At 47.5% G+C, this 24421-nt stretch overlaps 1 protein-coding gene across 11 annotated transcripts in view; it reads right to left on the bottom strand.

The window, feature by feature from the left end:
- Nucleotides 1–31: 31 nt before the first annotated feature.
- The window catches only part of LOC102456514 (C-type lectin domain family 2 member E-like), a 45948-nt gene continuing 21558 nt past the window's right edge, over nt 32–24421 (bottom strand). Inside the window, exons 1-8 of one of the 11 annotated variants that reach the window (XR_012898453.1) lie at nt 20725–21047; nt 15475–15585; nt 13481–13701; nt 11546–11641; nt 11352–11455; nt 8224–8432; nt 7761–7864; nt 36–5768 (exon numbers count right to left, since the gene is read on the bottom strand). Coding sequence is in view for 8 of the 11 variants with exons in the window: in XM_075913514.1 (XP_075769629.1) it covers nt 5612–5768; nt 7761–7864; nt 8224–8432; nt 11546–11641; nt 13481–13637 (723 nt within the window). In the remaining 3 variants the exon portion in view is untranslated. Of the gene's footprint in view, nt 5769–7760; nt 7865–8223; nt 11642–13480; nt 13797–15474; nt 15586–20716; nt 21057–24421 lie in introns of those variants that run through there. The other 10 variants (XR_012898452.1, XM_075913514.1, XM_075913518.1 and 7 more) reach the window with 10 other exon arrangements.

The raw sequence follows: 24421 nt of genomic DNA, 5'->3' as shown, positions 1-24421 counted from the left end.
GCGCTTTTCTGCAAAAAAGCCCTGATCTCCATTTTCACGATCGGGGTTTTTTTGCAGAAAACAAATCTCAGCTGTCTACACTGGCCCTTTTGCGCAAAACTTTTGCACAAAAGGGACTTTTGCCTGAATGGGAGCAGCATAGTATTTCCGCAAAAAGCACTGATTTCTTACAGTAGGAAGTCAGTGCTTTTGTGGAAATTCAAGTGGCCAGTGTACACATCTGGCAAGTTTTTCCGGAAAAGTGGCTGATTTTCCGGAAAAACTGGCCAATCTAGACACAGCCCATATGTATCATGCAGCATCCTTATAATTGGTTCAGGCCCAGGAGGTATCTTCCCATCATGGCCTGATACCATAGGTGAGGGCAGTGTGTCTCAACCTTTTTTTATAAAGTACCCCTTTTTAAAAGTCCTACTGCAGCCCCTGGCTTGAATGGGTTTCTATCACACACAGTTTGATTCAATGGCTCTCAACACCTCCACCCTACCAATTGTTTCTGTGCCTGCCTGACTCCTACAGGGTAAGGAAGGTGGAATGGGACATCCCTCAAGGACCGGATCCAGGTAAGAGCCTAGACTGGCAGGCAGAGCACGGCCATACCCTGACACTGCTCCCCCGGAGAGCATCAGGTGGGAGGATGGGACATGACCCCCATTCCTAGACACCATTTCTCCAGCAGGAGTGAGCGGGGACTTGCAGGGGGAAAGGGTGGGGAGAAGCCCCACAAAGCCACAATCCTCATGTCAGGGGTGGAGGAAGCAGCCCCAGTTAATGCTGCCCACCCCAAAGCTTGGCCCATCCCATTTTCCTGGCCATGCCACTGGCATAAACAGAAAGGGCATGAGTGCAATCCAGAGAGGCTTAGCAGCTAAAGACACAGCCAGATGAAGGACGAGCCAATGAACGTAGTGAAGGAGGAGGAGTGTTTTGTGAGAGGACCAGTAGCTTTTGTAGTTGGGTTAGAGGGAGAGAGAAGGAAGAAAGGGAAGAGACCAAAAGTCACAGTGTGTGGTCTATAAAAAGAGTCTGTCGTCGTAGCTAGGAGGGTGTTATGGAAGATGAGGTATTATGGTTTCTGAACAAGCGGAGATGCTGTCTGGGGATGCGGATGGGGTCAATATCACAACAGGTTACGAGATCTCCTGAGTAGGGTGCAGCTAAAAAGTCATGAAGCTTATCGGTGTCAAAGGGTGTTGCTGAGAGGCAAGCGGCTATATCCTTAAAACTACTAGCATTTAGTTCAGGGAACTGAGATATAATAGGGACCAAATCTTAATGGTTTCTCAGTGACAATTCAGGGCTGTGATTCCACACTATGCTAATGACATAAGGTTCTTTGTCCTGAATTAGAGCAGTGTTTCCCAAATGGTGTCCACGGAACCCCGGGGTTCCACAAAGTGAAAATAAGAATTCCGTGAGAAAATTCTATTACAATAACATTTAATGATTTACCGATTTTTTTGTACACATTAAATGCGATTTTTGTTTTTAAATATGGGCAATTAAACTAAATGTTGATCTCGTGACCTTGTTTAGCATTTGCTCATTATTATCCTTATTTATTTGTGGTCTACTTTTTCAGCTCCATATATAAAACTGTTATTAGGGGTTCCACAAAATTCTTTCAAGTTTAAAAGGGTTCCATGGTAAAATAAATTTGGGAAACACTGATATGAGGGGGTGCTGTGATTAAAAAAAAGCAAAAAAAAGCCACCCTAAATAATTGATTGTTTTATTAAAAACCAAGACGCATCCAGTTATTACCCAATTAAAAGTTCTCCCAAGTGATCAACAGAAAAGACTGTAACAGAAATTTAGTAGAGAGACCAGTTTTAATGTAACGTAAATAAATCATTTGTAGACAGGGAAGAGAAAGTATTTTATTGATCACCTATTGTACAAATTTAAATAGATAGTTTATGTAGATAAAGATTATAAATGTGCAAAGGTGAAAGAGCTTAATTCATACATTCAGTTAAAAGAAGCCATTCAAAAAGCTGTGTTTAAGACAAGTTTCTTAGTAATATTTTTTGCCTAATATTCAAATTAAAGCTGCTATTTCACCCCATTTCACAAGATCTTTAGCTTATGTAATATTCAAAGACAGCACTCACTCTTCTCAACAATTCTCAGGAGGATGGCTCTTGGCTTGTTTGTTGGGTAGGAAAGTTGCTTAAGCATTTCCAGATAATTAACAAATTGATTAACAACAATACTTTAAAATGGCTTCTTTCAAGTAGTAACTACTAATCACATTTAGGAGTTATTTAATACTTAAAACATCTTATGAAAGTGCAGATAAAGAATCTCAGCATTACTGATTGGCTGCTCAACCACACTCCTCATTTGAAACTGCAAATAGACAACCAGGAGAATAAAAACAAAAACAAACAAAGAAGTACCATGCAAATGCAATACTGTGTTCAATGTAAACAACTAAAAACCAGGAATGTTTAAAAAATGAAATGACAAGGGAAGGAAACTGTTTCTGTGATTGTTTTGTTTAAATTTAGATAGTTAAAAGCAGCATTTTTCTTCTTGTGCCTCTCACTTCTGAGGAGAAAGTGGAAGTTTTCTACAGATGGCCTTCATTAAATTAAATACTTTTTATTTAATATAAAAATATGAAAATTGATTTTCAAAGTACTATGCATATAAAAATACTTCTAAAATTTAAATAAAGGTGCACTTTGTTAAAAAATGACATTAACATTACAATAAAATAAATGAAGAAGGATTGTTACCTACATTTCTGTTTGAGGATGAGGTAAAGGAGAACCCAGTGTTCAAATTCAGCAGGGACTATTGTGAAATTATGAGAGTTTCGGTGAGTTTTGGACATGTGTCTGGAGAGAAAAAGTCAGGGTTTAGAGATGAGTATGACAAAGTGCCAAAATTTAGACATGGCCTGAATAGGCCAGTTCAGTGCAAAAAAAAAACAAAACAAAAAAACCTTCAGAAAGAGACTTCAACCTGGAACTGCTGAGATGGAATTTAGCTGCAAACTTGACACCATCAAAATGGGTCTGAATAGCGATTGGGAATGGCTCTCTCATTGCAGTCAAGAATGGAGGCGAAAGAAAACAAAGTGTAGACAGCACAATTTGCAATCAACAAGGGAGAAATTCAAATATAGTTCTGAAGAGATGGACCACCCCTCATTATTTCCTAGACAGGTTCTGCCATAGAAATCCCAAGGAACATTTCATCACCAAGGCAGCTGAAAAGTTTAAGGGCCACCGCTGTGCATAGGAATGTGGGAAAAAATTCCGAGAAGAACCAAAATGAATTACGGTCTGGCAAACCTGCCACACTGTGAAAGACCATTCAGTGCAGTCCAAGAGATGAGTCAAAGGTTAGGATTATAACCTATTGGTACTGGCCTCGTGAGGAGATTCTTGATAGCAGGGGCTCTCTAAGCTAGCAGCAGAGCAAGCTTGAAAGGCCGACACAAATTCAGACTAGAAATAAAATGTGAATTGATACAGATTTTAACAATGAAGCTAATTATCTATTTGGACCACTTGCATAGGAATATGATGGATTCTTCATGATCTGGAGTATTTAAAATCAAACTGGGATTGGTTGATCTTGGGGGAAAAGAGATGCTAATTTCAAACAGAAATTATAGGCTCAATGCAGGAATCAGTAGCTGGGGTTCTTTGGTTTGTATTCTCCAGCAGGACCAACTAGAGGATGACAATGGAAAAGAATAGTTATGAACAGATATAAGTATCAAATAATATTCACAGATGCCACCACAGGGCGTGGTAGAGGATGTAACATTCAGTGCTGTGGCTGCATCAGTGGATCGGAAGCACCAATATTTCAAACAGTGCAAGTTGTGGGAAGGAACGGACTGAAAATCCTCCCAGAATCAGAGGATGGCTGGTATTTGTCCCCACTAAGGCGCTGATAATACCTGTCATTAGGAGCACCACAGCTTAGCTGCATTAAGCAACCAGGATGAACAAGGGTCAGAAGAAACAACTCCATACTGCGGTTCCTTGAGATGCAATGCAGATGTCATATTCCAAGTAGGTTTGTGTTTGCACCTTGTGAGCTGGAGACTTTTGCCTAGGAGTACCCGTAGAGGAGTGGCATTCATACCTTCTGCCGATAGCCCCAAAATTCATCTGAGAGGGCAACTGCACCTCAGACTTGGCCATAACTGACCATGGAGGAAGTCATATTTGGCCAGCCGGGCTCACCAAATCACAGTCCTCATCTGAAGGGATGATGAGGTGCATCTCATTCTGCCTAGGAGGTCTAGGCGCTTCACATCTCTGTCCTCAAGGACAGGACTTGAATCTGCCCTGTTTGGGCCCTGTTGTTCACTACCATGACCACAAGGCATTTAGTGGTCGGATGAGTCTAAAACTCTTCCTATCCCTGTATTGGGACAAAAAAAGTGTTTTTCCAAGCACTTGGCTACTGGGGGTACTCAGGCTGGTGTACCCTAACGAGCCCTCGCAGGCCTGAGAAGTACATCATTGATCAGGAGATACACTCCCAAAGGGATAAAGAAATGGAGAAACTCCACAAAGTTTACAAGTTATTCTGGAGACGTTCTCCCTGAACACCCTGGTAACAGGCCGTCAAGTTCTCCAGGATGGGAGGGGAGGACGAACCAGACAATACTGCTGTTTTGCGGATCAAAGGCAGGTCTCGTTCCCAACCCAGGGCTTCCAGACAAGGACACTCCAGTGGCTCCGCAGACAAGGGAAATGCAGATATCTGAACCCACGTCTAATCCGCAGCCTCCAATGAGGCATAGACGGGGTTCTCAGTCTTATCTTCAACAATAAGCAAGGCCTCCATGAATGAGGAGCCACCCATTGGGCCCAAGATGGCCGCTGGGGTGGGTAATTCACGAGTGGCAAGTAGGGACGTAAAACCCCATTTATGAATTAACAGGTTAAACTTAACAATTAACTGGTTGGCCAATTAAACAGGAGTAGTGGGGCACTCTAGCCCAGCTGGGCTAGAGCACCCCCAGCAGCTGGGCTAGGGTGTATTAACCACTAACATCCCCAGCGGCACATAGGCGCCGGACCAGTGACCTCCATCTTGGCTCGAGGTGCCAAGGCCTGGTAGCTGCAGTGGTCCACCAATGGCTCCCAGACTCCCTCAAGTGAAATGTAGTGGGAGGATGAGGAGGCCTGGGGCCTCAGAAACATGGGAAGGGGGTTTTGCTGCCCAAGAAAGGCCTCAGTACTAGGTCAGGCCTCAAGGCTTACTCAAGCAGGCACCGCTTAAGGTGACGGTCCCCTGCCACCGGAGTCTGCTTTTTGAACGATCTGCAGACCGGACACCGCTCCTTCAGGCAGGCCTCTCCAAGGCCCAGCATTTACACGTACATGGGGAAACACCAGTGAATGTGTACACCTAGAAGTGAGTAAAACAGGGATAGTTACATTCAGAAAAGATTCCTGAGAAAGCGACAGCTCCGTTCAGCTTTGGATCCAGTTGCGGAGAACATGGAAGCTGCGCTGCTTGAGGTACTTACAGTCTGAACCAGGACAAAACGTTGGAGAACTTAGGGAATAAATACTCAGACTGCTCTGTCTGCAGGTGGAAGGGCTTCAAGCTTTCCCAGGTTACATTTTATTTATTCTCTGATGTTCATATCCTTGGCTTTCCTTCCCTTTCCTGCTGTATATGCATCCTGTTTGCTGCAGATCCAGTGTGCATGTGAAGAGCACCTTGAAGATCCAACAAAGGCAGGACTCAGATACGCACAGTCTCCTCCGCCTTTAATATCAAACCTGCAACACAAAAGCCAGGAGCTAGAATCAGGCAGGGTCTGTACAATTCCTGCCCCTCCGAGAGCTTCACATGGGTGCACCACTGCAATTAGCTATCAGGCCCTCTCTGTACTGGGAGCAAAGTGATCCCACCGCACTTCCTCCCAGGTAGAAATTGAACAAACCCGGACTAGGGAATTAATCAAAGCCAGTTTTGGAGGAGGAAAAGGAAAAGGGCAGATGGATGGAGAGGCAGCCCCAGCTTTTATTCCAGGTCGAGTTTTTTTTTATTCCAATTCCTGGTGATTTCTGCCCCAGTTGGGACCTGTGATCAGCTCTTTCAGACCCAGTTTCTATCCAGAGTGCCCCAAAAGGAAGGATTCCAGGGACCATTCCCACAATACGGCAAGCTCACTAGAACTTTCCCAGCATGGATGCTTCTTGGAACAGTGGCTCTCAGCCAATGTTCCCTCTAATCTTTTCCATTTATGTGTGGAATAATTGTATGGGCACTGAGACGTGTCAATGTGCACCACCAGTACAAACACAAACCTAGCTGTGGGCGCTCAGCTAATCAGCTGAGTGGTTTTGGAATCTCTCCTGAGCGGCCACACAAGTTCACAGCTTACAGGGAACACTGCTTTCAACTTTTCCAGACTACCGTATCCCTTTCAGGAGTCTGACTTGTGTGGCATACCCCAAGGTGGTATTCGCCTCACTTCAAAACTAAGTGGCTTACAAAATCAGACATAAAAAGAACGAAAGTGTCACAACTACTAGTACTGAAAAACTTTCTGATTTTTACCATATCATTATAAAATAAAATTGATTGGCATATAAATATTGTATTTATATTTCAGTATATAGTCGATCGCAGTGTTTCTTAAGCTTTTTAAGACCAAGGAACACCAAAGGATAATTTTTTTTATGCAGAACGCCAAGGGTTTTTTGTTGAGGAAAAAAAAGGGAAGGGTGAAAGTTATTGGGGGAAAAAAAAGGAACCCCTTTCAAGAGACAAGTAGGCATTGCCCTTTTAAGGCAGCCATTTTGAAACTCTTCTCCGCAGTACACTTCCAACTCCTTGCAGTACACCAGTGTGCCACGGAACACACTTTAAGAAACACTGGCCTATAGAGAGGTATAGACAAGTTAGTGTCTATAGGAAATGTTAGTTTGTATTAACTTTGCAAGTGCTTTCTATGGAGTCTGTTGTAAAACAAAGCCAATATCTAGATGAGCTAATGTACCCACAGGAAGACCTCTAGCGGAGAACCACTATCTTAGATCACCGAGATGACACTTCAACCCACAGATGTGCATGCAGATATCCGCAGCTCGTTTTTGCAGATATGGATACAAATTTTGTACCTGCACAGGGCTCCAACAATAAACATCCCAACCAGCCTTCCATGGGACTGGCTGTGAGGCTGGAGGATCTATGAGCTGTCCCTGAGCTCTGTTGGGGTCTCTCTCTGGAGTCACCTGATTCTTGAGATGCTGTGTGAAAGTGCTGGGTGAAATATGGGACTCACTCCTGGAGTTGTGACTTTGAGGGTTGTTGGGCCTGGTGGCGGCCGACGTGCCTTATACTGCAGAGCCCTCAGCGAAGCCACACTTGGAGAGGGGCTGCCAGCCCTTGCCTGCTTGGCTCCCAGGAAAGAGGCTTTGCTGCCCTGCTGCAGTGAAGCCACCTCCCCAGGAGCCAGCGGAGTGTAACTGACACCATTAACGAATATACACCCGCATATCAGTTTAACGGTTAGTCCTTGACACTCTGCCACCCCTAATTCTTGCCGTAACTTTTTGTTTTATTCTTCCGTTTTAACTGACCACGGGCAAGTGTGCAGCTGTCTGGCCTCATCCCACAAAGGCCTGAAATTATTCCTCTCTGAGCGGTATCTGGCTTTCTGCCAGAAGTGGCTGCACACTGGAAATGGCTGACTGGAGGCCTGTCAAGTTCTGGGATACAGGCCAATTCCAGGGCGACATTCCTGTATAAAAAGTGAGACTCACCAGAGGTTGAATTCAGTGCCGTTGACCCTTTTCCAGGGCTGGCCCTGCTCCCTCCTTAGGCCGAGCCAGTGGTTAAGTTTGTTTATATAGCGCAGCAGGAATGTCTGTATTAGAAACACAAAGGGACATAAAGCAGGTGTCCTGCTTAGCTGGATACCACCCCCGACCCCCACCTGAGCATGGCAGCATATTCCATGTTTCCAAGCCCTCTTGACATACACCCAACCCCATTGGCCAGGCCCAGCAGAAGGGCTCCTCCTGTCTGGAGTTCGCTGAAGAAAGCTCAGTCATACACAGACCACTGCTGGCAACTAGCTGCCGGGCCTTCACTCCTTCGGGCCTCCCCGCAGGAGCGGGGCCAGAGCAAGAATAGAGGCCAGGCCCTGCCCCCTCCAGCCATGTCTGTCCTGCCGAGACCAGTCCTGGTCATTATCAAGCACCTATGCCCGTCTCTCTCTCTCACCTTCTCCTGCTCGCTGTCAAACACAACCAGGGAGGCCCTGAACCCAGAGCAGTTTGTTTGGCTGTTGGTCCAGTTCCCTTCGACCTCGGAGAAATAGTAGCATTTCCCTCGGTACCCGACCCAGTCGTCCAGGCACACGGGCCCAGCAGGGGGGCCTGAAGAGCAGACCCCATCAGATCCAGGATGGCTCAAATACAGGCTTACAATTACTGGACAAGAGAAAATAACATAGTAAAAACGTGACCCTTCCAGCATCTAGGGGGAACCAGCCCCTCACAGCCAGATGCTCAGAGGGAGCTAAGAGCACCACAGAATTTGAGTCCCAGCAGTGAACTCAGCAAGGATAGAACCAACCCACGGCTCAGCACCCTGCCCAGAGAGCGAGGCCCAAACGCAGGCGGATGCCAGGGCCCAATGAAACGTGGGAATTCAGAATAATCAGCGGGGATAGCTGGCTCTCTTCAGGAAAGGACACACCAGGCCCCCTTCCAAAAAAAATCCCCTCTCCCAAACAGAGTTCTGTTCCCACAAGGGGAAAAGGGCTGGAGACTCCAGGAAGTTCATAAGGTGCTTCACTCTTGTTGAGGCTTTTACATGGGAGGTGCCCAGATACTGCTGTGATGGGCAGCAGGATCAATAGGCTTTGCTTTTTAGGCTCATTCTGGTCTAAATCAATGCTGGATTTATGCACAAACTGGCTACGTCTAGACTGGCATGATTTTCCGCAAATGCTTTTAACGGAAAACTTTTCCGTTAAAAGGATTTGTGGAAAAAAGCGTCTAGATTGGCACGGACGCTTTTCCGCAAAAGCACTTTTTCTGGAAAAGCATCCGTGCCAATCTAGACACGCTTTTGCGCAAAAAAGCCCCGATTGCCATTTTTGCGATCGGGGCTTTTTTGCGCAAAACAAATCTGAGCTGTTTACATTGGCCCTTTTGCGCAAAAGCTTTTGCACAAAAGAACTTTTGCCCGAACAGGAGCAGCATAGTATTTCCGCAAGAAGCACTGATTTCTTACATGAGATCGTCAGTGTTCTTGTGGAAATTCAAGCGGCCAGTGTAGACAGCTGGCAAGTTTTTCCGCAAAAGCATCTGCTTTTGCGGAAAAACTTGCCAGTCTAGACACAGCCACTAAGTAAGATCCAGTTTAGGGGTCCGGATTATGAGGTGCCACTAAATAGAAAAAAAATTCAAGTTTTTAGTTACATCCTTGCCTATGTACTGGTTGAGATTCAAATATCAAACTATTATTTTTATTGGGGTTGTCTTGTCTGTTAGAATAACATGCTTTTTTGGTAATGCCATGGGGCCTCTTTAAACTGGACTCCGTTTAGCACCTCAGTATGTCTCAGTTTGGCCCTGCTTCCACTGCACTCCTCACTGCAGAATTCGATTCTTGAACTGCGTTGTGATACCCTACGTAGAGCGAGTTGCTCAGCGCCCCGAGGAACAATACTGTCCTTTTGAGACAGTGAAATAAAAAGCCACAGGTGGATACCAGGCCTGAAAAATAGAGCCGGCTTATCTGAGGACAACTGGATACCACCTAGGAATTAATTTAACTCTTTACTGCAGAAGACTTGTCACATCAAAAGCAGCAGGAGACAGAGGGTTACACCATAAAAACTGCGGAAAGCCTGCCATGAAATGGAACTGTTTAGAATGATAGAATCCTAGACCACTAGACCTGGAAGAGACCTTGAGAGACATAAAGTCCAGTCCCCTGCCCTCCCAGCAGGACCCAGCTCATCCCTGACAGGTGTCTGTCCAACCTGCTCTGAAATATCTCCAAGGATGGAGATTCCGCAAGCTCCCTAGGCAATTTATTCCAGTGTGTTTAATCACCCTGACAGTTGGGAAATTTTTCCTGATGTCCAACCAAAACCTCCCTTGCTGCAGTATAAGCCCATTGCTTCTTATCCTGTCCTCAAAAGTCAAGAAGAACAATTTTTCCCCCTTCTCCTTGTGACACCCTTTTAGATACCTGAAAACTGCTCTCATGTCCCCTCTCGGTCTTTTCCTTTCCAAAATAAGCAAGCCCAATTCTTTCAGTCTTCCTTCATAGCTCATGTTCTCTTTCGTCATTCTTGTTGCTCTTCTCTGGACCCTCTCCAATTTCTCCACATCTTTCTTGAAATGTGGTGCCCAGAACTGGACACAGTGCTCCAACTGAGGTCTAACCAGTGCAGAGTAGAGTGAAAGAATGATTTCTCTTGTCTTGCTCACAACACTCCTGTTGATGCACCTCAGAATCATGTTTGCTTTTTTTGCAGCAGCATCACACTGCTGACTCATATTTAACTTGTGGTCCACTGTGACTCCTACATCCCTTTCTGCTGCACTCCTTCCTAGATAGTCGCTTCCCATTCTGTGTGTGTGAAACGGATTGCTCCTTCCGAAGTGGAGCACTTTGCATTTGTCCTTATTCTACTTCATCTTATTTACCTCAGACCATTTCTCCAGTTTATCCGGATAATTTTGAATTATGACCCTATCCTCCAAAGCAGTTGCCGCCCCTTCCAAGTTTGGTATCATCTGCAAACTTAATAAGCATCCTCTCTGTGCCAATAGCTAAATCATTGATGAAGATATTGAACAGAAATAATAGAATCCTAGAACACTAGAACTGGAAGGGACCTTGAGTGGTCATTGAGTCTAGTCCCCTGTCCTCATGGCAGGACCAACCACCATCTAGATCATCCCTGATAGATATCTATCTAACCTGCTCTTAAATATCTCCAGGGACGGAGACTCCAGAACCTCCCTAGGCAACCTCCCTATCAGAAAACTAAATTATAAACAGATTTTTTGTTAATTAAACTGATGTAAAATTCAATGTGGAGGCTGGGCCATACATTAATGCTCAGATTTAACAGCATAACCAGTCCCCTCTCCAAGCATGACCCACAGGGGCAAGTTAACAGCAGTGGGGCCTTCCCTTTGAAATTTGGCTCTTAGTTTAGGTTCTGTGCCTCAACACTTTATTTTTTCAGCAAATAACAAAGCACAAGGTAGTTGGCCCTGTACAGCTGCCTCTCCGAGAGCAAGCTCTGCTTGGGACTGACAGAGCGGCCCTTTGGGAGAAGGCGGTGACGCAACAAAATGGCAAAGCGGTCACAAATTCCTGACCTGACAGCTGCACCACTTGGCATGGGGTCTGAATTCAGTGCATGAAGCCCAACTGAGCACCATCGAGAGTCGGTATCTTACCGCCAGGAGACCTGAAGCAAGAGCTGAAAGTTTTCTGTTTAAAGCCAAGGTGGAAAGAATAAGGGACAGGGAAACAGGACACAGAAACCTGGCTGGGGATGGCTGGGACTCACCTAAGACTGCTACCAGAACGATCATGATCAAGCCATAGACTGAGATTGTGACTTTACTGGTCAAACATTTGCAGAACGTGATGTTCGTGACATCACCTAGGAAAGAAGAACCATTAATGATCCAGGGTACTGCTCGGTGGGAGAAGGGGGAGACACGGTATTAGTTACAATCAAACCTCAGGTGAAATTTACAAGAGAAACAGACTCAGACTTTAAGGTCGGAAGGATCCCTCATGATCAGGCCTTAGTGCTTCCTCCCCCTTCTCAGAGCCATGCGGAGCGCCCGGCAATTCAAAGAGGCCACAGCATCAGTGGCGGCCCCACCCCTTCCACTCTTTCTAGGGTGCAGAGCTGCCCCCTGACACCTTGCCCCCCGGCCGCTGCTCATGAACTCTGGAGTAACACGTGTGGGGCCTCTCACAGCAAGTGGTGCCCCTACTCACCCCTTCTGCCTGCAGTCCCACCTACCCTGCCCTGGTGCTCTTCCCAGGGAGATAGGGTTGGGTGTGGGGCATGCTGCCCATTTGTCCAGTGGCTAACCCACCAGCGGGCCTCCAGCATAGATTCTATCTAGCTGTGCTACTGGCTCCATCTGAGTTGCTTTCAGAAAGGGTCAATCAGGGCGGGGGAAATGGCTCTGGTTGAGCATTGTCTGCCCTACAGATCCTCACTCGCCCTTCAATCACCAGTTCAGCTGCAAACCAACATTAGAACTCATGGGAGTTTCTTTGCATTTTCCCAGTATAGGTTGAACCTCTCTAGTCCGGCACTCTCTGGTCTGGCAACCTCCGTGGTCCGGCATGATTTGAATTAGTCAGATGTCCACTTATCATGGGTGTGGCCAAGTTTCCTGTGGCCCCATAAAGTTTGTTTACAGCCCCCAGTCCTGGCTCTCAGGGTTGTGTGCTGTCCTTTAGCTCTAATTTGTCCCTAAATGTCTTCTCAGAGCCCAGGAAGCAGTGGAAGTGTCGGTAACACTGCTAGACAATATTGACTTCCTGGGGTCCAGAAAATTCTCTAGTTCGGCACCAGTCAGGTCCCGAGGGTGCCAGACTAGAGAGGTTCAATCTGTACATGAACAGCTACAAAATCTGTGCCGTGACAGGAGGAAGGATTTCACAAGGCATTCCCAGGTCTCTGAACACTGCCCCAGGCCCAGCAAAATCTTGCAGCTCCCATTGGCTGGTTTCTGGCCAATAGGAGCTGCCTGTTTGTGGGACAGGCTGCAAGTGAAGTGCCCCTCCTTCCAGGCTCCCAGCAATTCAGTTCAGAGCAGCCAAAAGGCCCCTGCAGTTGCTCTGAGCACATGTGGGCGCATGAAAGGCAGGGACTCTGGCTGAGGAACCTGCTGAGCTGCTGGCTGGGAACTACCTTGCTAAGTGCCTCTCAGCCAGAGTCTGTCTCTGGCTTCTCAGCTCCTCCCTATGCCCCAACCCTCTGCTCCCCTCTTACATCCCTACCCCATATAACCCAAAACCTCTGCACCTCTGAATGGAGACCCCTTCCAAATCCTGCACCCTCTCCTACGCCCCTCCTTCAGGTCACAACCGCCTCCCAGACCTTGCACCCCAATCCCCTGCCCCCAGTCACAGCCCAAGTCTCTGCACTCTCTCCTGCACTCCTGCCCCAGGTCATGCCAACCCCCTCTCAGATCCTGCACCCACCAATCATGCACACCCATCTCCCAGTTCAGAATCCTCTTCTGGACCCTGCACTCCAGTCCCCTGCCTCATGTCACAACCCCCTCTTTCACCCCAATCCCTTACTCTAAACTCCCTTCTGCACCCAACCTCCATCCCAGACCCCCACATCCTCTCCATTAATAGCATGGAAGAGTGCGGCCCTTGACAACTTTCCAAATTCTTGGAGTGCCCCCCAAGAAAAGTGAGAAATCGGGCTCCCTTGGAGAAGCTGGATTCGGGGAGTCATACTCGCCAATACAAGCACGAATCTGTCTATATAAGCCTGGAACCCACTCCCTGGGATGAGTCCACACATCAGAGCCTTGATTTCTACCGTCTTCTTTTGGATCTTGCCCGAAGTCTTCCTTCAGGCACGGTTTCTGATCCATGGGCTCCTCTCCTTGCGTCATCTCCTCACTCAGTGTGAGGTGCTGGGGACTCTCCACTGGGCTGTGGTCTGCTTCCTCTCACTGGCTGCAGGGAAGGGCCCCAGAATCAGTATCGGCTGGCGTGCTAGCAGTCAGTAGCTTCCCACCCCACCCCTGGGGCATGGTCAGAGAGCTCAGGAGCTGCAAAAGGTGCACACAGGGATCAAAATGCAGGGACCTCAGAGGTGGAGAGGAGGGACAGGTAGGCAGAAGGAAGAGGCAGGCACATGCTATGTGCCATGCTGCTGTAGCTGTATCAGTCCCAGGATCTCTCTGATCATCCAGTAAATGTCACTATTCCCCTCCCCTTCAATGCTAATGAGAGCAACATGCCCTCAAATGTCAGCTTTGCCCTGCACGTGTGCAAAAGGAGAAGGAAACCAGAACAGGTCCTAGCCAGGAAAAGAGAGGCCTGTTGCCAACACCCTCCGTCCATCCTTCTCCACTGACATCCGGTGGTCTGACAGGGGTGGATGCCAGCTGCCTCTGCAAAGCGACCCATGGTGGGTTTCAGAGACAGCTGGGTTAGTCTTTTCAGCCAAAATGACAAGGAGTCCAGGAGCACAATTTTATTAGGGCATACACTTTCAGGAGTTGCAACTCACCTCATCAGATGCATGTAGGGAAAGAAAAAGAAACAGAGGGGAAGGGTACAGAGATAGGAGTGTTACATCAGAGCTAATTCAATCAGGGTGGGTGTGGCTTATCAGTTAATCCTGTCAACTACACATGTACCCCTCCCCTTGCTGCCTCTGAATCAGAGGCAGCGGTGGCTGAGAGAGGGGGGTAGCAGGCAGGCACCAGTACCTGTGGGGAGCTGTCTTTTAAGAGAGGCAGCAGCATGTAGACTGGGGTGGGCAATAATTTTTGACGGGGGGAGCACGCCAAGATTTTGGAAAGTGGTTAAGGGCCACATTCTTCAGTGATGTTAATGGAGGAGGTTGGGGGTCTGGGGTGGAGGTTGGGTGCAGAAGGGAGCTTGGGGTGAGGGACTGGATTGCAGGAGGGAGACTGGAGTCTGGGAGGGAGTTTGGATGAAGGAGATGCTTGTGACCTAGGGCAGGGGACTAGGCATGAGAGAAAGGGGAAGGGAGGGGGGGCAACGAGGAAGGAAGAAGGCTTCCTACATTGCCACTGATTCCAGAAAAAATTCTTGGCTCTTATTGGCTGGAAACTGAGAGATTGGCCAATGGCTGCTAAGAGATTTGCTGGGGGGAGGGAGCAGAGAACATCTGGCTTCCTGAAAAATTAACTGATCTCTGCCTGAGGGTTCTGGCTGGGAGCCACGGGCTGGATCTGCTGGCTTGGTGGGCCGCATCTGGCCTGCTGGCAGCCTCATGCCCACCGCTGCTGTAGAGTGAGGAGGGCTGATGGGAGCCGGTACACATGGGAAGCGGCTTTCAAGCAAGGTCCCCACACATATCTGCCATGGAGCTGCCAGTCCCCCAGCAGTCTATCAGAGGCAGCAGCGCTGGGGCAGGGAGTAGGTGATATTCCAGAGCAGGATCTGTCCATGGCTTCTCCATGGGAAGCTGGAGCAGCCTCTGTCTGCGAGGAACCTGACCACTTCGCGAACAGGGGCTGCTGTCGCCCCCTGCTGCTACCTCTGCTACAGAGGCAGCAGCACGGGATGCTAGGGGGCTTGCTGTATATGGGGCCAGGATCACGCTGGCTGCTGGCCCCATTCCCAGGAACTATTAAATAATCATGTAACCACTAAGATTTGCAGCAGTTACACAATTAATAAATTAAATGACATCTAACATCCCTAGCAGTAGGTCACAAGCGGCGAGGGGCGGGAGTAGGGACTGTCACTCACCCAGAAGGGGCCAGAAAGGGAACTGAGGCACAGCGGGCTGGTCCGGCTGAGAAGAGCAGGGAACAACGCAGGTCCCAGAAGAGGCACAGAAGTGACGGCTCGAAGACACCACTAGAAGAAAGTGCATTGGTGACCAAGAGCTAATTCCCAGCATGGCTAGAAGGAGTGGTTCCCACCCCATTACAAATGGGCACGCCTGTCTGCTTTCTATCTCTCCCTTCCTGTTCTGTGATCCGAGGTACACTACCCAGCTTTTAGCAACACAACTGTGTCAACGCAGCCCTATGGCACAAAGTGGAGCAACGTAAACACCGTTTGTCTGCACTTCAGTTGACAAAACACTTCCACCCTTAGGAGCACGACTCCTGCTGGCAAACCACTGTTTGCACTAGTACTTGGCCTAGTATTTGGTTGGGCAAAGCTTTTGTCATTGGGCAAGTCAAACACCTCTGAACGACCAAAGCTTTGGGGCTCAAAATCTTGTGGGCTGCATCTAGGTTGAAAACTTACCAGTTGTCTACACTGGCCGCTTGATTTTGCGCAAAAGCACTGACGTTCTACTGTCCGAAATCAGTGCTTCTTGTGCAAATGCTTTGACATTCCCGTTCAGGCAAAAGCCCTTTTCCGGAAATGCTTTTGCGCAAGAGGGCCAATGTAGACAGCTAAGAAGTGTTTTGTGCAAAAAAGCCCCGATTGCGAAAATGGCGATCAGGGCTTTCTTGCGCAAAACCGTGTCTAGATTGGTACGGACACTTTTCCGCAATAAGTGCTTTTGCGCAAAAGCATCCGTGCCAATCTAGACGCTCTTTTCCGTAAATGCTTTTAATGGAAAAACTTTTTCTTTAAAAGCATTTGCGGAAAATCATGCCAGTCTAGACGTAGCCGTGGTGTTTTAGATGATGCTTGTAATTATTTGAACTGGGAGCACTAGCTGTTGGGAGTCTGGAAGAACAGGAAACAGGAAGGAGCAGGGAGGAGATGGGCCAGGGCTGAGAGTGAGAGCTACAGAGGGGAGCAGCAGCAGCTTTGTAAAGAAGTTTCACCTTTGGTAAATAAAGGCCTGTTGAAGTTGGTTAGTACCTTGCTTGCATGATACAACAAATCTCTGCTCCTGGGACAGCAAATTTTGACAGGTGCGAGAAGGTTATGCCTATCACCATGTGCTCGCTTTCATCTTTCCTTATATATATATAAGTACCCCCAGTACCTACAGTTTTCAGACACACAATTTTTTTTCTACCACTGCAACACATTTGTTTAAACAACTTAATTGTAGCCAGGCAGGTGATGAAAATTTTGGGTGTAAGAAGTACAAAAATAATAAAGTGGTATAAAACTTAAAACAAAAGTTCAATTTTCTCCAAATTTCAGTTGTGTTGACATCTCCTTCCCCCCCTTCCTCCCTCCTGACTAAGGGTATTCATACTACTGGTTGAGAAACATTGCTCTAGAGGTAAGGAATTGTGACAGGGCATTCTGAGCAAAAGAATAAATTTGTGCTATTAAAAAAATAATGAGGACTGCTGATTAATTACAGTTAACTCAATTAACACAAACTCAGTTGAGATTAATTATTTGAATCACACTATTAAACAATAAGGTATTGACTGAAATGTGTTCAGTATTTGTGCATATTTTTCTGCATTGTCAAATGGATTGATTTCAAATATAACAATACAAAATGTACGGGGCTCATTTTATGTTTGTATTACAAATATTTGCACTGGAAAAAAATAGCATTTTTCAATTCACCTCATTCAAGTACCATAGTGCAATCTCTTTCTTGTGAAAGCGTCATTTACAAATGTAGATTTTTGTTGTTACATAGCTGCGTTCAAAAATAAAAATGTAAAACTTTAGAGCATATAAGTCCACTCAGTCCTCTTGCTTGTTTAGCTAAGCACTAAAACAAGTTTGGTTACATTTACAGGAGATAATACTGCCAGCTTCTAATTTACAATTCAACTAAAAGAACAGGTGTTCACATGGCATTATGAAGTGGGCATTACCAAGTATTTATGTGCTAGATAGTCTAAACATTCATATGCCCCTTCATGCTTCAGCCATCATTCAGAGGGCATGCTTCCATGCTGATGCTCATCAAAAAATTAACATATTTAATTAAATCTATGACTGAACTCCTTGGAGGAGAATTGTATGTCTTCTACTCTGTTTTACCCTCATTCTGCCATAGGCGTCATGTTATATGAGTCTCGGCTGATGACTCAGCACGTGCTGTTCATACACCATCACCACAGATGCGACAAAATGCAAGGAAGATACCGAAGTGAGATTTCTCAATATAGCTGTAGCATTCGACCCAAGATTCAAGAATCTGAAGTGCCATCCAAAATCTGAGCGTGGCGAGGTGTGGCGCATATCATGGGACATCTTAAAAGAGCAACACTCCACAGCAGAAACTACAACCACCAACAAAGAAAATCATCCTTTGGCTGGGACTGTGTGACTCAGCTGATGAAACTGAACTTTCACCGTTCTGCCCTGCTTTGGATCATTATTGAGCAGCACTTGTTAGCAAGATAGATGCCTGCTCCCTGGAATGGTGACTGATGCATGAATCTTTAGCACACCTGGCTACAACACTGCGATGCAAATGAGATTTCTTACTTTCTGGTGACACTATAAATAAAAAGCAGGCAGCTTTATCTCCTAACATAACCTAACTTGTTTGGCAGAGCAATTCTCTAAACAAGAAATACAACCAAGCAGACTTATAGGCCCTGCAGTTCTATTTTTGAATGCAGGTTTTTTTGTATATAATTTTACATTCATCAGCTCAACTTTCACGATAAAAAGACAGAGCAAAACCACATGTAATGGGTGAATTAAAAAATACTAATTTTGAGGGGGGGGGTTACAGCGGAAGTGTCTGTAATAAACTGCTGCTGCACATTTTGTATTCTGTGTTGCAACTAAAATCAATATTTGAAAAGGTAGAAAACATGCAAAATATGTAACACGTATTCTCTTAATCATCACACGATATTTTAAGGCTCGACAGCCCTAATAAATTAAACATTCCAAATTACAAATCATAGGAAAAACATAGGAAGTGCTATGTCAAAACAGAGGTCACTGCTAAAATTGTTGTCAACAATTTACTTGTAAATATTTTCAGTAATTATTTGCTATTAAGAGAAATGAAATAGGATAATGACAGCCTTCTGCCCAATGCTGACAGAGTATGAGTGCTACGTGTAAAAAGAATAATATACAAAAAAGTTAAAAGGAGCAAAACTCCATGTAATATGGATGACAAGAAGAGAACACAATTCAGGGAGTCCCAGAAGCAGATAAGACAAAACTGTGAACTGTTATGAGACTATATGCAGAACTGATACAGGATTATTTTAAATATCTAATATGTGAAACAGTTTTCAGGCATTTGTGTAAAATATCCCATTGAATCAATTATCCAGTAGCACCTCAGTACGTTCTATCAGACAGAGAGGAGCTGCCGCGGTTAGGTACTGGGATGCCCCTTCTGAGGACACAACAGCCAGAAAGGGAAATGAAAAAGGCCTCTGCCCCACACTCTAATTTTGCAAACACAGCCGTAGATATTCCCCCTGGGGTAACTGTTACTCCACTCCGCCCTGGCCTGTGTTGTAGTTTTCCCTTCTGCCACCAGGGGTCAGCAATGTATCAGTAGATACACCCATCCAGGTCTCAATGTAAAAATGTTGAGAGCTGTGTTAATTTTTCAGGAAAAACTTTAAAAACAACTAATGGACTAGCAGCACTTTATAGACTAACAAGACATGTAGAAGGGATCATGAGCTTCCCTGGGCACAGACCACTTCTTCAGATGACTGGAGTGTTGGAAGTCCAGATCCGAGAATAATAAGGGAAGGGGAGAGGAGGGAGAAGGAAAAAAAGAGAAAAAAGGAAGGGGAAAAGAGAGAGACAGTGAGTAGACAGTTCAGATAGTTATGAGAAGCTGATAAGAACAATGGTCACTTCCATTGTTTGTTTGTTTGGTTAAGTCATTAGTATGTGGAAGATAGTGTGTGAACCAGCTGATATACTGGTTTATACCATTTGCACATCCACTAATGGGATCTGAGCCATCAAATGCTAGCAATGCCCCTCTGCCATGGATATTGGCCACACTGAACCATCTCTATGGGAAAGAATTAAAGGACACAAATCAGGTATCCGAAAAGGCAACACTCAGAAACCTGTTGGAGAACACTTTAACCTGCCTGGGCACTCACTAATGGATCTCGAAGTCTCTGTGTTGTTTCAGACCAATTCCACAAGCCAAATACAGAGAAGGGTTGGAACGTAACTTCATTCACAAGTTTAATTCTTATGTAAATGATATGAACCGGATATCAGCTGGCTCGCACAATACCTTCCACATCCTAATGACTTAACCAACCAACCAACTAATGGAGGTGCTAACCACATCTTAATGACTTAAGAATGAAGATGCTAATTGTTCTTATCGACCTCTTACAACTATTTGTACTATCTGCTCACTGTCTCTCTTCTCCTCCTCCCCCCCGCCTCCTTTTTTCTTTTTTTCCTTCTCCTCCCTCCCCCCTTCCCTTATTTATTCTTGGATCTGGACTTCCAACACTCCAGTCATCTGAAGAAGTGGGTTTTGCCCACAGAAGCTCATGACCCCATCTACATGTCTTGTTAGTCTATAAGATGCTACTCGACTGCTGGTTGTTTTTAAAGTTTTTCCTGTTACAGCCTCACTCGGCTGCCCCCTCTGAAGCTTTTAATTTTTCAGAATGAGGTACCAGCCCCCCATGGCCATCACTACATACAGCAAATTTGTCAAGAATCTGTTCTACAACATGGGGTGGGGACCGACTCGTCTGTCACAACCTTGCAGCCCCTCACTCTTAGGCTTAACTTGGCTCTTCTTCCCCCCTCCCCAATTTTACCCTCAGCCCCTTTCCTGCCCCTGCCTCCAGCTATCTGACACCCCCCCCCACACCAGTTTCCACCTCCTGCTCAGACCTCCCCCCCCATTTGCTCCTGATTTTGAAACATGGGAGGACAGAGGCTTTCAGAGGTAACTGAGAACAAGCCAAGTAGCAAATTCTGACAGCAGGGTGCTACGGGGCAGCAAGGGGGAGGGCTGAGGCAAACGCTGGGGTGCCATTAGCTCCCATCATCCATCCTCCCTTCCCACTGCTATCCCTGCCCCATTACAGGGCTTCATAACCCTGGACATAGCTGAGTGGCTGCCACCTGTCAGCACCTCGTCACCTTTGCTCCAGGTTTCCCACAGGGTGGTCGGCTGGGGCAGCGTGGAGTCCTGGTGGCTTCGCAGCAGGCAGTGACCGACGGCTCCCAACCACCCTCCTTGTCAGCCAGCCCAGACTGAGCAGCCAAGTGTGTTCTCAGCGGCTTGTCAGAGCTTTTATGCTCGGTGGGCAGGGCCAGTGGGTCACCAGAATTCAGCAGCCTGTTAAAATAGGGGGCGGGACTCAGCAGCTTCCTTCTGCTGATTTCGCAACTGCGCAGCAGGTTTTGGCCTGCTCCTTGCCGCAGAGAAAAGCTCCGCAAAGTTTCACGGACTTTGCAGCAGGTCCCTCTGCCCCCCCCCCCCTTCCCACCTTTCTGTGCACCTCCGTGGGGCTGAGTCCTACCTGGGGCTCATTGAGGGGAGCCACTAGGGCAATCCAGCACCCACTTTCTCCTCCCCACTGCACCCCCACAACCTGGCTCTTCCCTACCCCTATCCTCCGCCTCTGCTCACGGTCTCTTCCTGCTCTGACATCTCTGAATCTGTCAGGGCTGCGCGTAAGTGACAGGCAAAAAAAAACCCAAACCAACAAACAACTTCCCCTCCCCCCCCCAAAAAAAAACCAAAAAATCCCCAAACCCTCACTGGTGTGGCCCCGCATCAAAGCCTAGAGGGTCTCAGGCTAGTAGATCTTGTGTGCTCCAGCTGCATGGTGGATAGATGTGGGGATGGAGTGCCAGGACAGGCTCCCCAATGCTGGGAGGGGGAGCCCTGAGCCTCAGGTGGGGCTGGATCCGGGCAAGCCTTAATGGATTAAAGCAACTAAGTCCAGATGTCCACCTCCTCCTCCCCCATCTCCAGGAGCTGCAGACCTGGAAGGGACAGAAAGGGGCAGATTCCAGCCAGATTCCTGCCCCCACACACCAGAAAAGCGGATGCAGCAGGGAGTGGAAGGGACGGAGTCCAGTTTCACTGCTTCCTTTGGAATAAAAGAGATCAAGCCTTTTTTTTTTTTTTTAACACTGATGCAACAAGCCCAGAAGTGCTGGGCCTATGAACTGCCAGCACTAGAGAAGAAGAAAGGGAGATTTACGAGCTGCCTTCCACAGCCTGAGAGGGGGTTTCCAAAGAGGGTGGAGAGAGGCTGTTCTCAGGGGTGGCAGGTGGCAGAAGAGGAGCAACCGGCTTAAGTTGCAGTGGGGGAGGTTGGATCTTAGAAAAAACAATTGTGCAATAGCTGGGCCGCCTTGGCTCTGCACCCTAAGGGCTTGACTGGTCCCGAACGAGGGAGTTTGCCGGATGAAGGGAAGTCGGCGTCAGCCCTCTTGCCACCATCCTGGCAGGGCTTCCAGCCACCAGTCCCGCTACTGCTGGATGCCCAGCCTGCGGGTGGTCTAGGAATATCTGTGGCCCTGACAGATCACAAATGTTGCTGCACCAGGAAGTCCTGGTGTGACGGACCGGGCCGGGTCTGGGCACGGCTGAGGGCATCCGCTCAGGGCAAATTGCTCAAACTCGGGGCTCCTTGCAGCCCCAGACTGGAGACCCCTCCCAAATAGGCCACTCAGCACTCACACCAAGCACTATAGCTGCCAATCCAGCCAGACAGAAGCCTCACAAGCAAAACCCCTCAGACACCCCAGCTCTCCCTGTGCCCCGATCATCCCCAGGCCTAACACAAAGGTGAGGGGTTCTAGATCCCAATCTCACCTACCCTGAATGGGTTCTCCCGGTCCCAAGAAACCAGCCATAAGTCCCAATCAATTTACACTCTGGATCTTACACACAAGACCACACTGAGCCAGTCCTTTGGAATCTAAAATCTAAAGGTTTATTACTAAAAGAAAGAAAAGCATGAGAGTGAGGTTGTTAAGGAGAATACATTACATGCACCGAATCTCCCAGTTCTCAATGCAGGCTCTTAGCAGAGATGTTATAAACTGCTATCTTAAAAGTCTCTGGTGCACATCCTATGTCAGGATGGGTCCATGGTTCTTCCCGGCTCGTTGTTCCCTGCAAGGCTGCCTCTGGGATCAGGAGCTGAACTCGAGACAAGATGGAGGGTGCCACATGGCACTTATATACCTCTCCTGGTATCTTCATGGCCACAATAGGTAAGGGAACTATCCCTGTTTCACATACTTGCAGCCATTATGTCCCTGACTGGTTGGCAAGTAGCCAGATACATTCCTTCAGGTCCATGGAGTCTCACTAATTAGCACAGAAATTGAATGAACATTTCTGGCCCATTGCTCAGACACAGACAGAGAATTTTCCACCATCAACCCAGAGTACATGTTTATAACTCCGCACACAGAGCCACCAGAGCCAATACAGAGACCCAGCAACTTCCTTTTGCTGATTTTGCAACTGCGCAGCAAGTTTTGGCCTGCTCCTGGCAGCTGAGAAAAATTCCTCAAAGTTTCACTGGCTTTGCAGCAAGTCCCCTTGGGCCACCCCCACTGTGCACCTCCGTGGGGCTCAGTCCTGCCTGTAGCACCCAGGGGGGGGCTCTCTGAGGGGAGCCACTGGGACATGCAGGCACCCAATTTCTCCTCCCCACAGCACCCCGACAACCTGGCTCTTCCCTACCCCCATTCCCTGCCTCCGCTCATGGTCTCTCCTTACACTGACATCTCTGAATGTCAGAAATAGATGTTAAAGGGGCAGAATTCAGCTGCCTTTTCCCACCCCAACTCATAGCTACGGGAAGAAAAGGGTCCCATTTCAGTAGGAGCCCAAATATCATGGTTGATCTGGCCTGGAACAGAGGAGTCCAGGAGGAGGCAAGAAATCAGAGTGTCCGTCACGCTGAGAGTGAGGGACAGGGGTCAAAATTGTACCAGGGTGCAAGCTAAGGGGGCAACCCAAATTGTAACGGGGGAACAGCTGGGGGTGGAGCTCCAGAAATCACGAAGTACCCCTGATTTCTCTATGTAGGCGTGTGTGTGTGATGCAAGCTCATATTCTTGCAATTTGCATTAACCACCGCCTCACAGCAGGGGAGGAATTTCCTCCCATAGGGAACATGAGCTGAATCGTGCTGCACAGAAAGCGGTTTTCAGCCAACCCTCCCACACTGCGGCCGCCTAATGAGAGAACCTGTCTAGCCAGGGGCAGATGACCATTTTGCAGGGCCCAGGGCAGCACAATTTCGCGGGGCCCCCCTTTGCCACGGCGCATGCACGGTGGCGCCATGCATATGCGCGGTGGCGCCATGGCACGTGCACAGGGCTTCTTGAAGCATGGGGCCCGGGGAGGCCGCCCTGCTCACCCTGCCCTATATCTGCCCCTGTGTCTAGCCACTCCCAGAGCATGCAAACATGCTGAAAACTGCCCTCAAGGCAAGTTCCTTCCTGACCCTTCTTCGACTGTGCCCTGAAGCATAAGAGTTTATCGCCCTGCCCAAACTTTTTTAGTGATTACTTAAAATAAAAAATTAGTATCAGAGGGTATGTCTACACTACCTTCCTAGTTCAAACTAGCGGGGTAATGTAGGCATACCGCACTTGCAAATGAAGCCCGGGATTTGAATTTCCCGGGCTTCATTTGCATAAGCGGGGCGCCGCCATTTTTAAATCCTCACTCGTTCGAACCCCGTGCCGCGCGACTAGACGCGGCACGAACTAGGTAGTTCGGACTAGGCTTCCTAGTCTGAACTACCGTTACTCCTCGTGGAAGCCGAGACTTAAAAACCTCTAGCGATGGAGATTCCAC

Source organism: Pelodiscus sinensis, chromosome 32 (genome assembly GCF_049634645.1).
Source record: "Pelodiscus sinensis isolate JC-2024 chromosome 32, ASM4963464v1, whole genome shotgun sequence".
NCBI lineage: Eukaryota > Metazoa > Chordata > Testudines > Trionychidae > Pelodiscus > Pelodiscus sinensis.
This window is presented reverse-complemented; position numbering and strand designations above follow the sequence as displayed.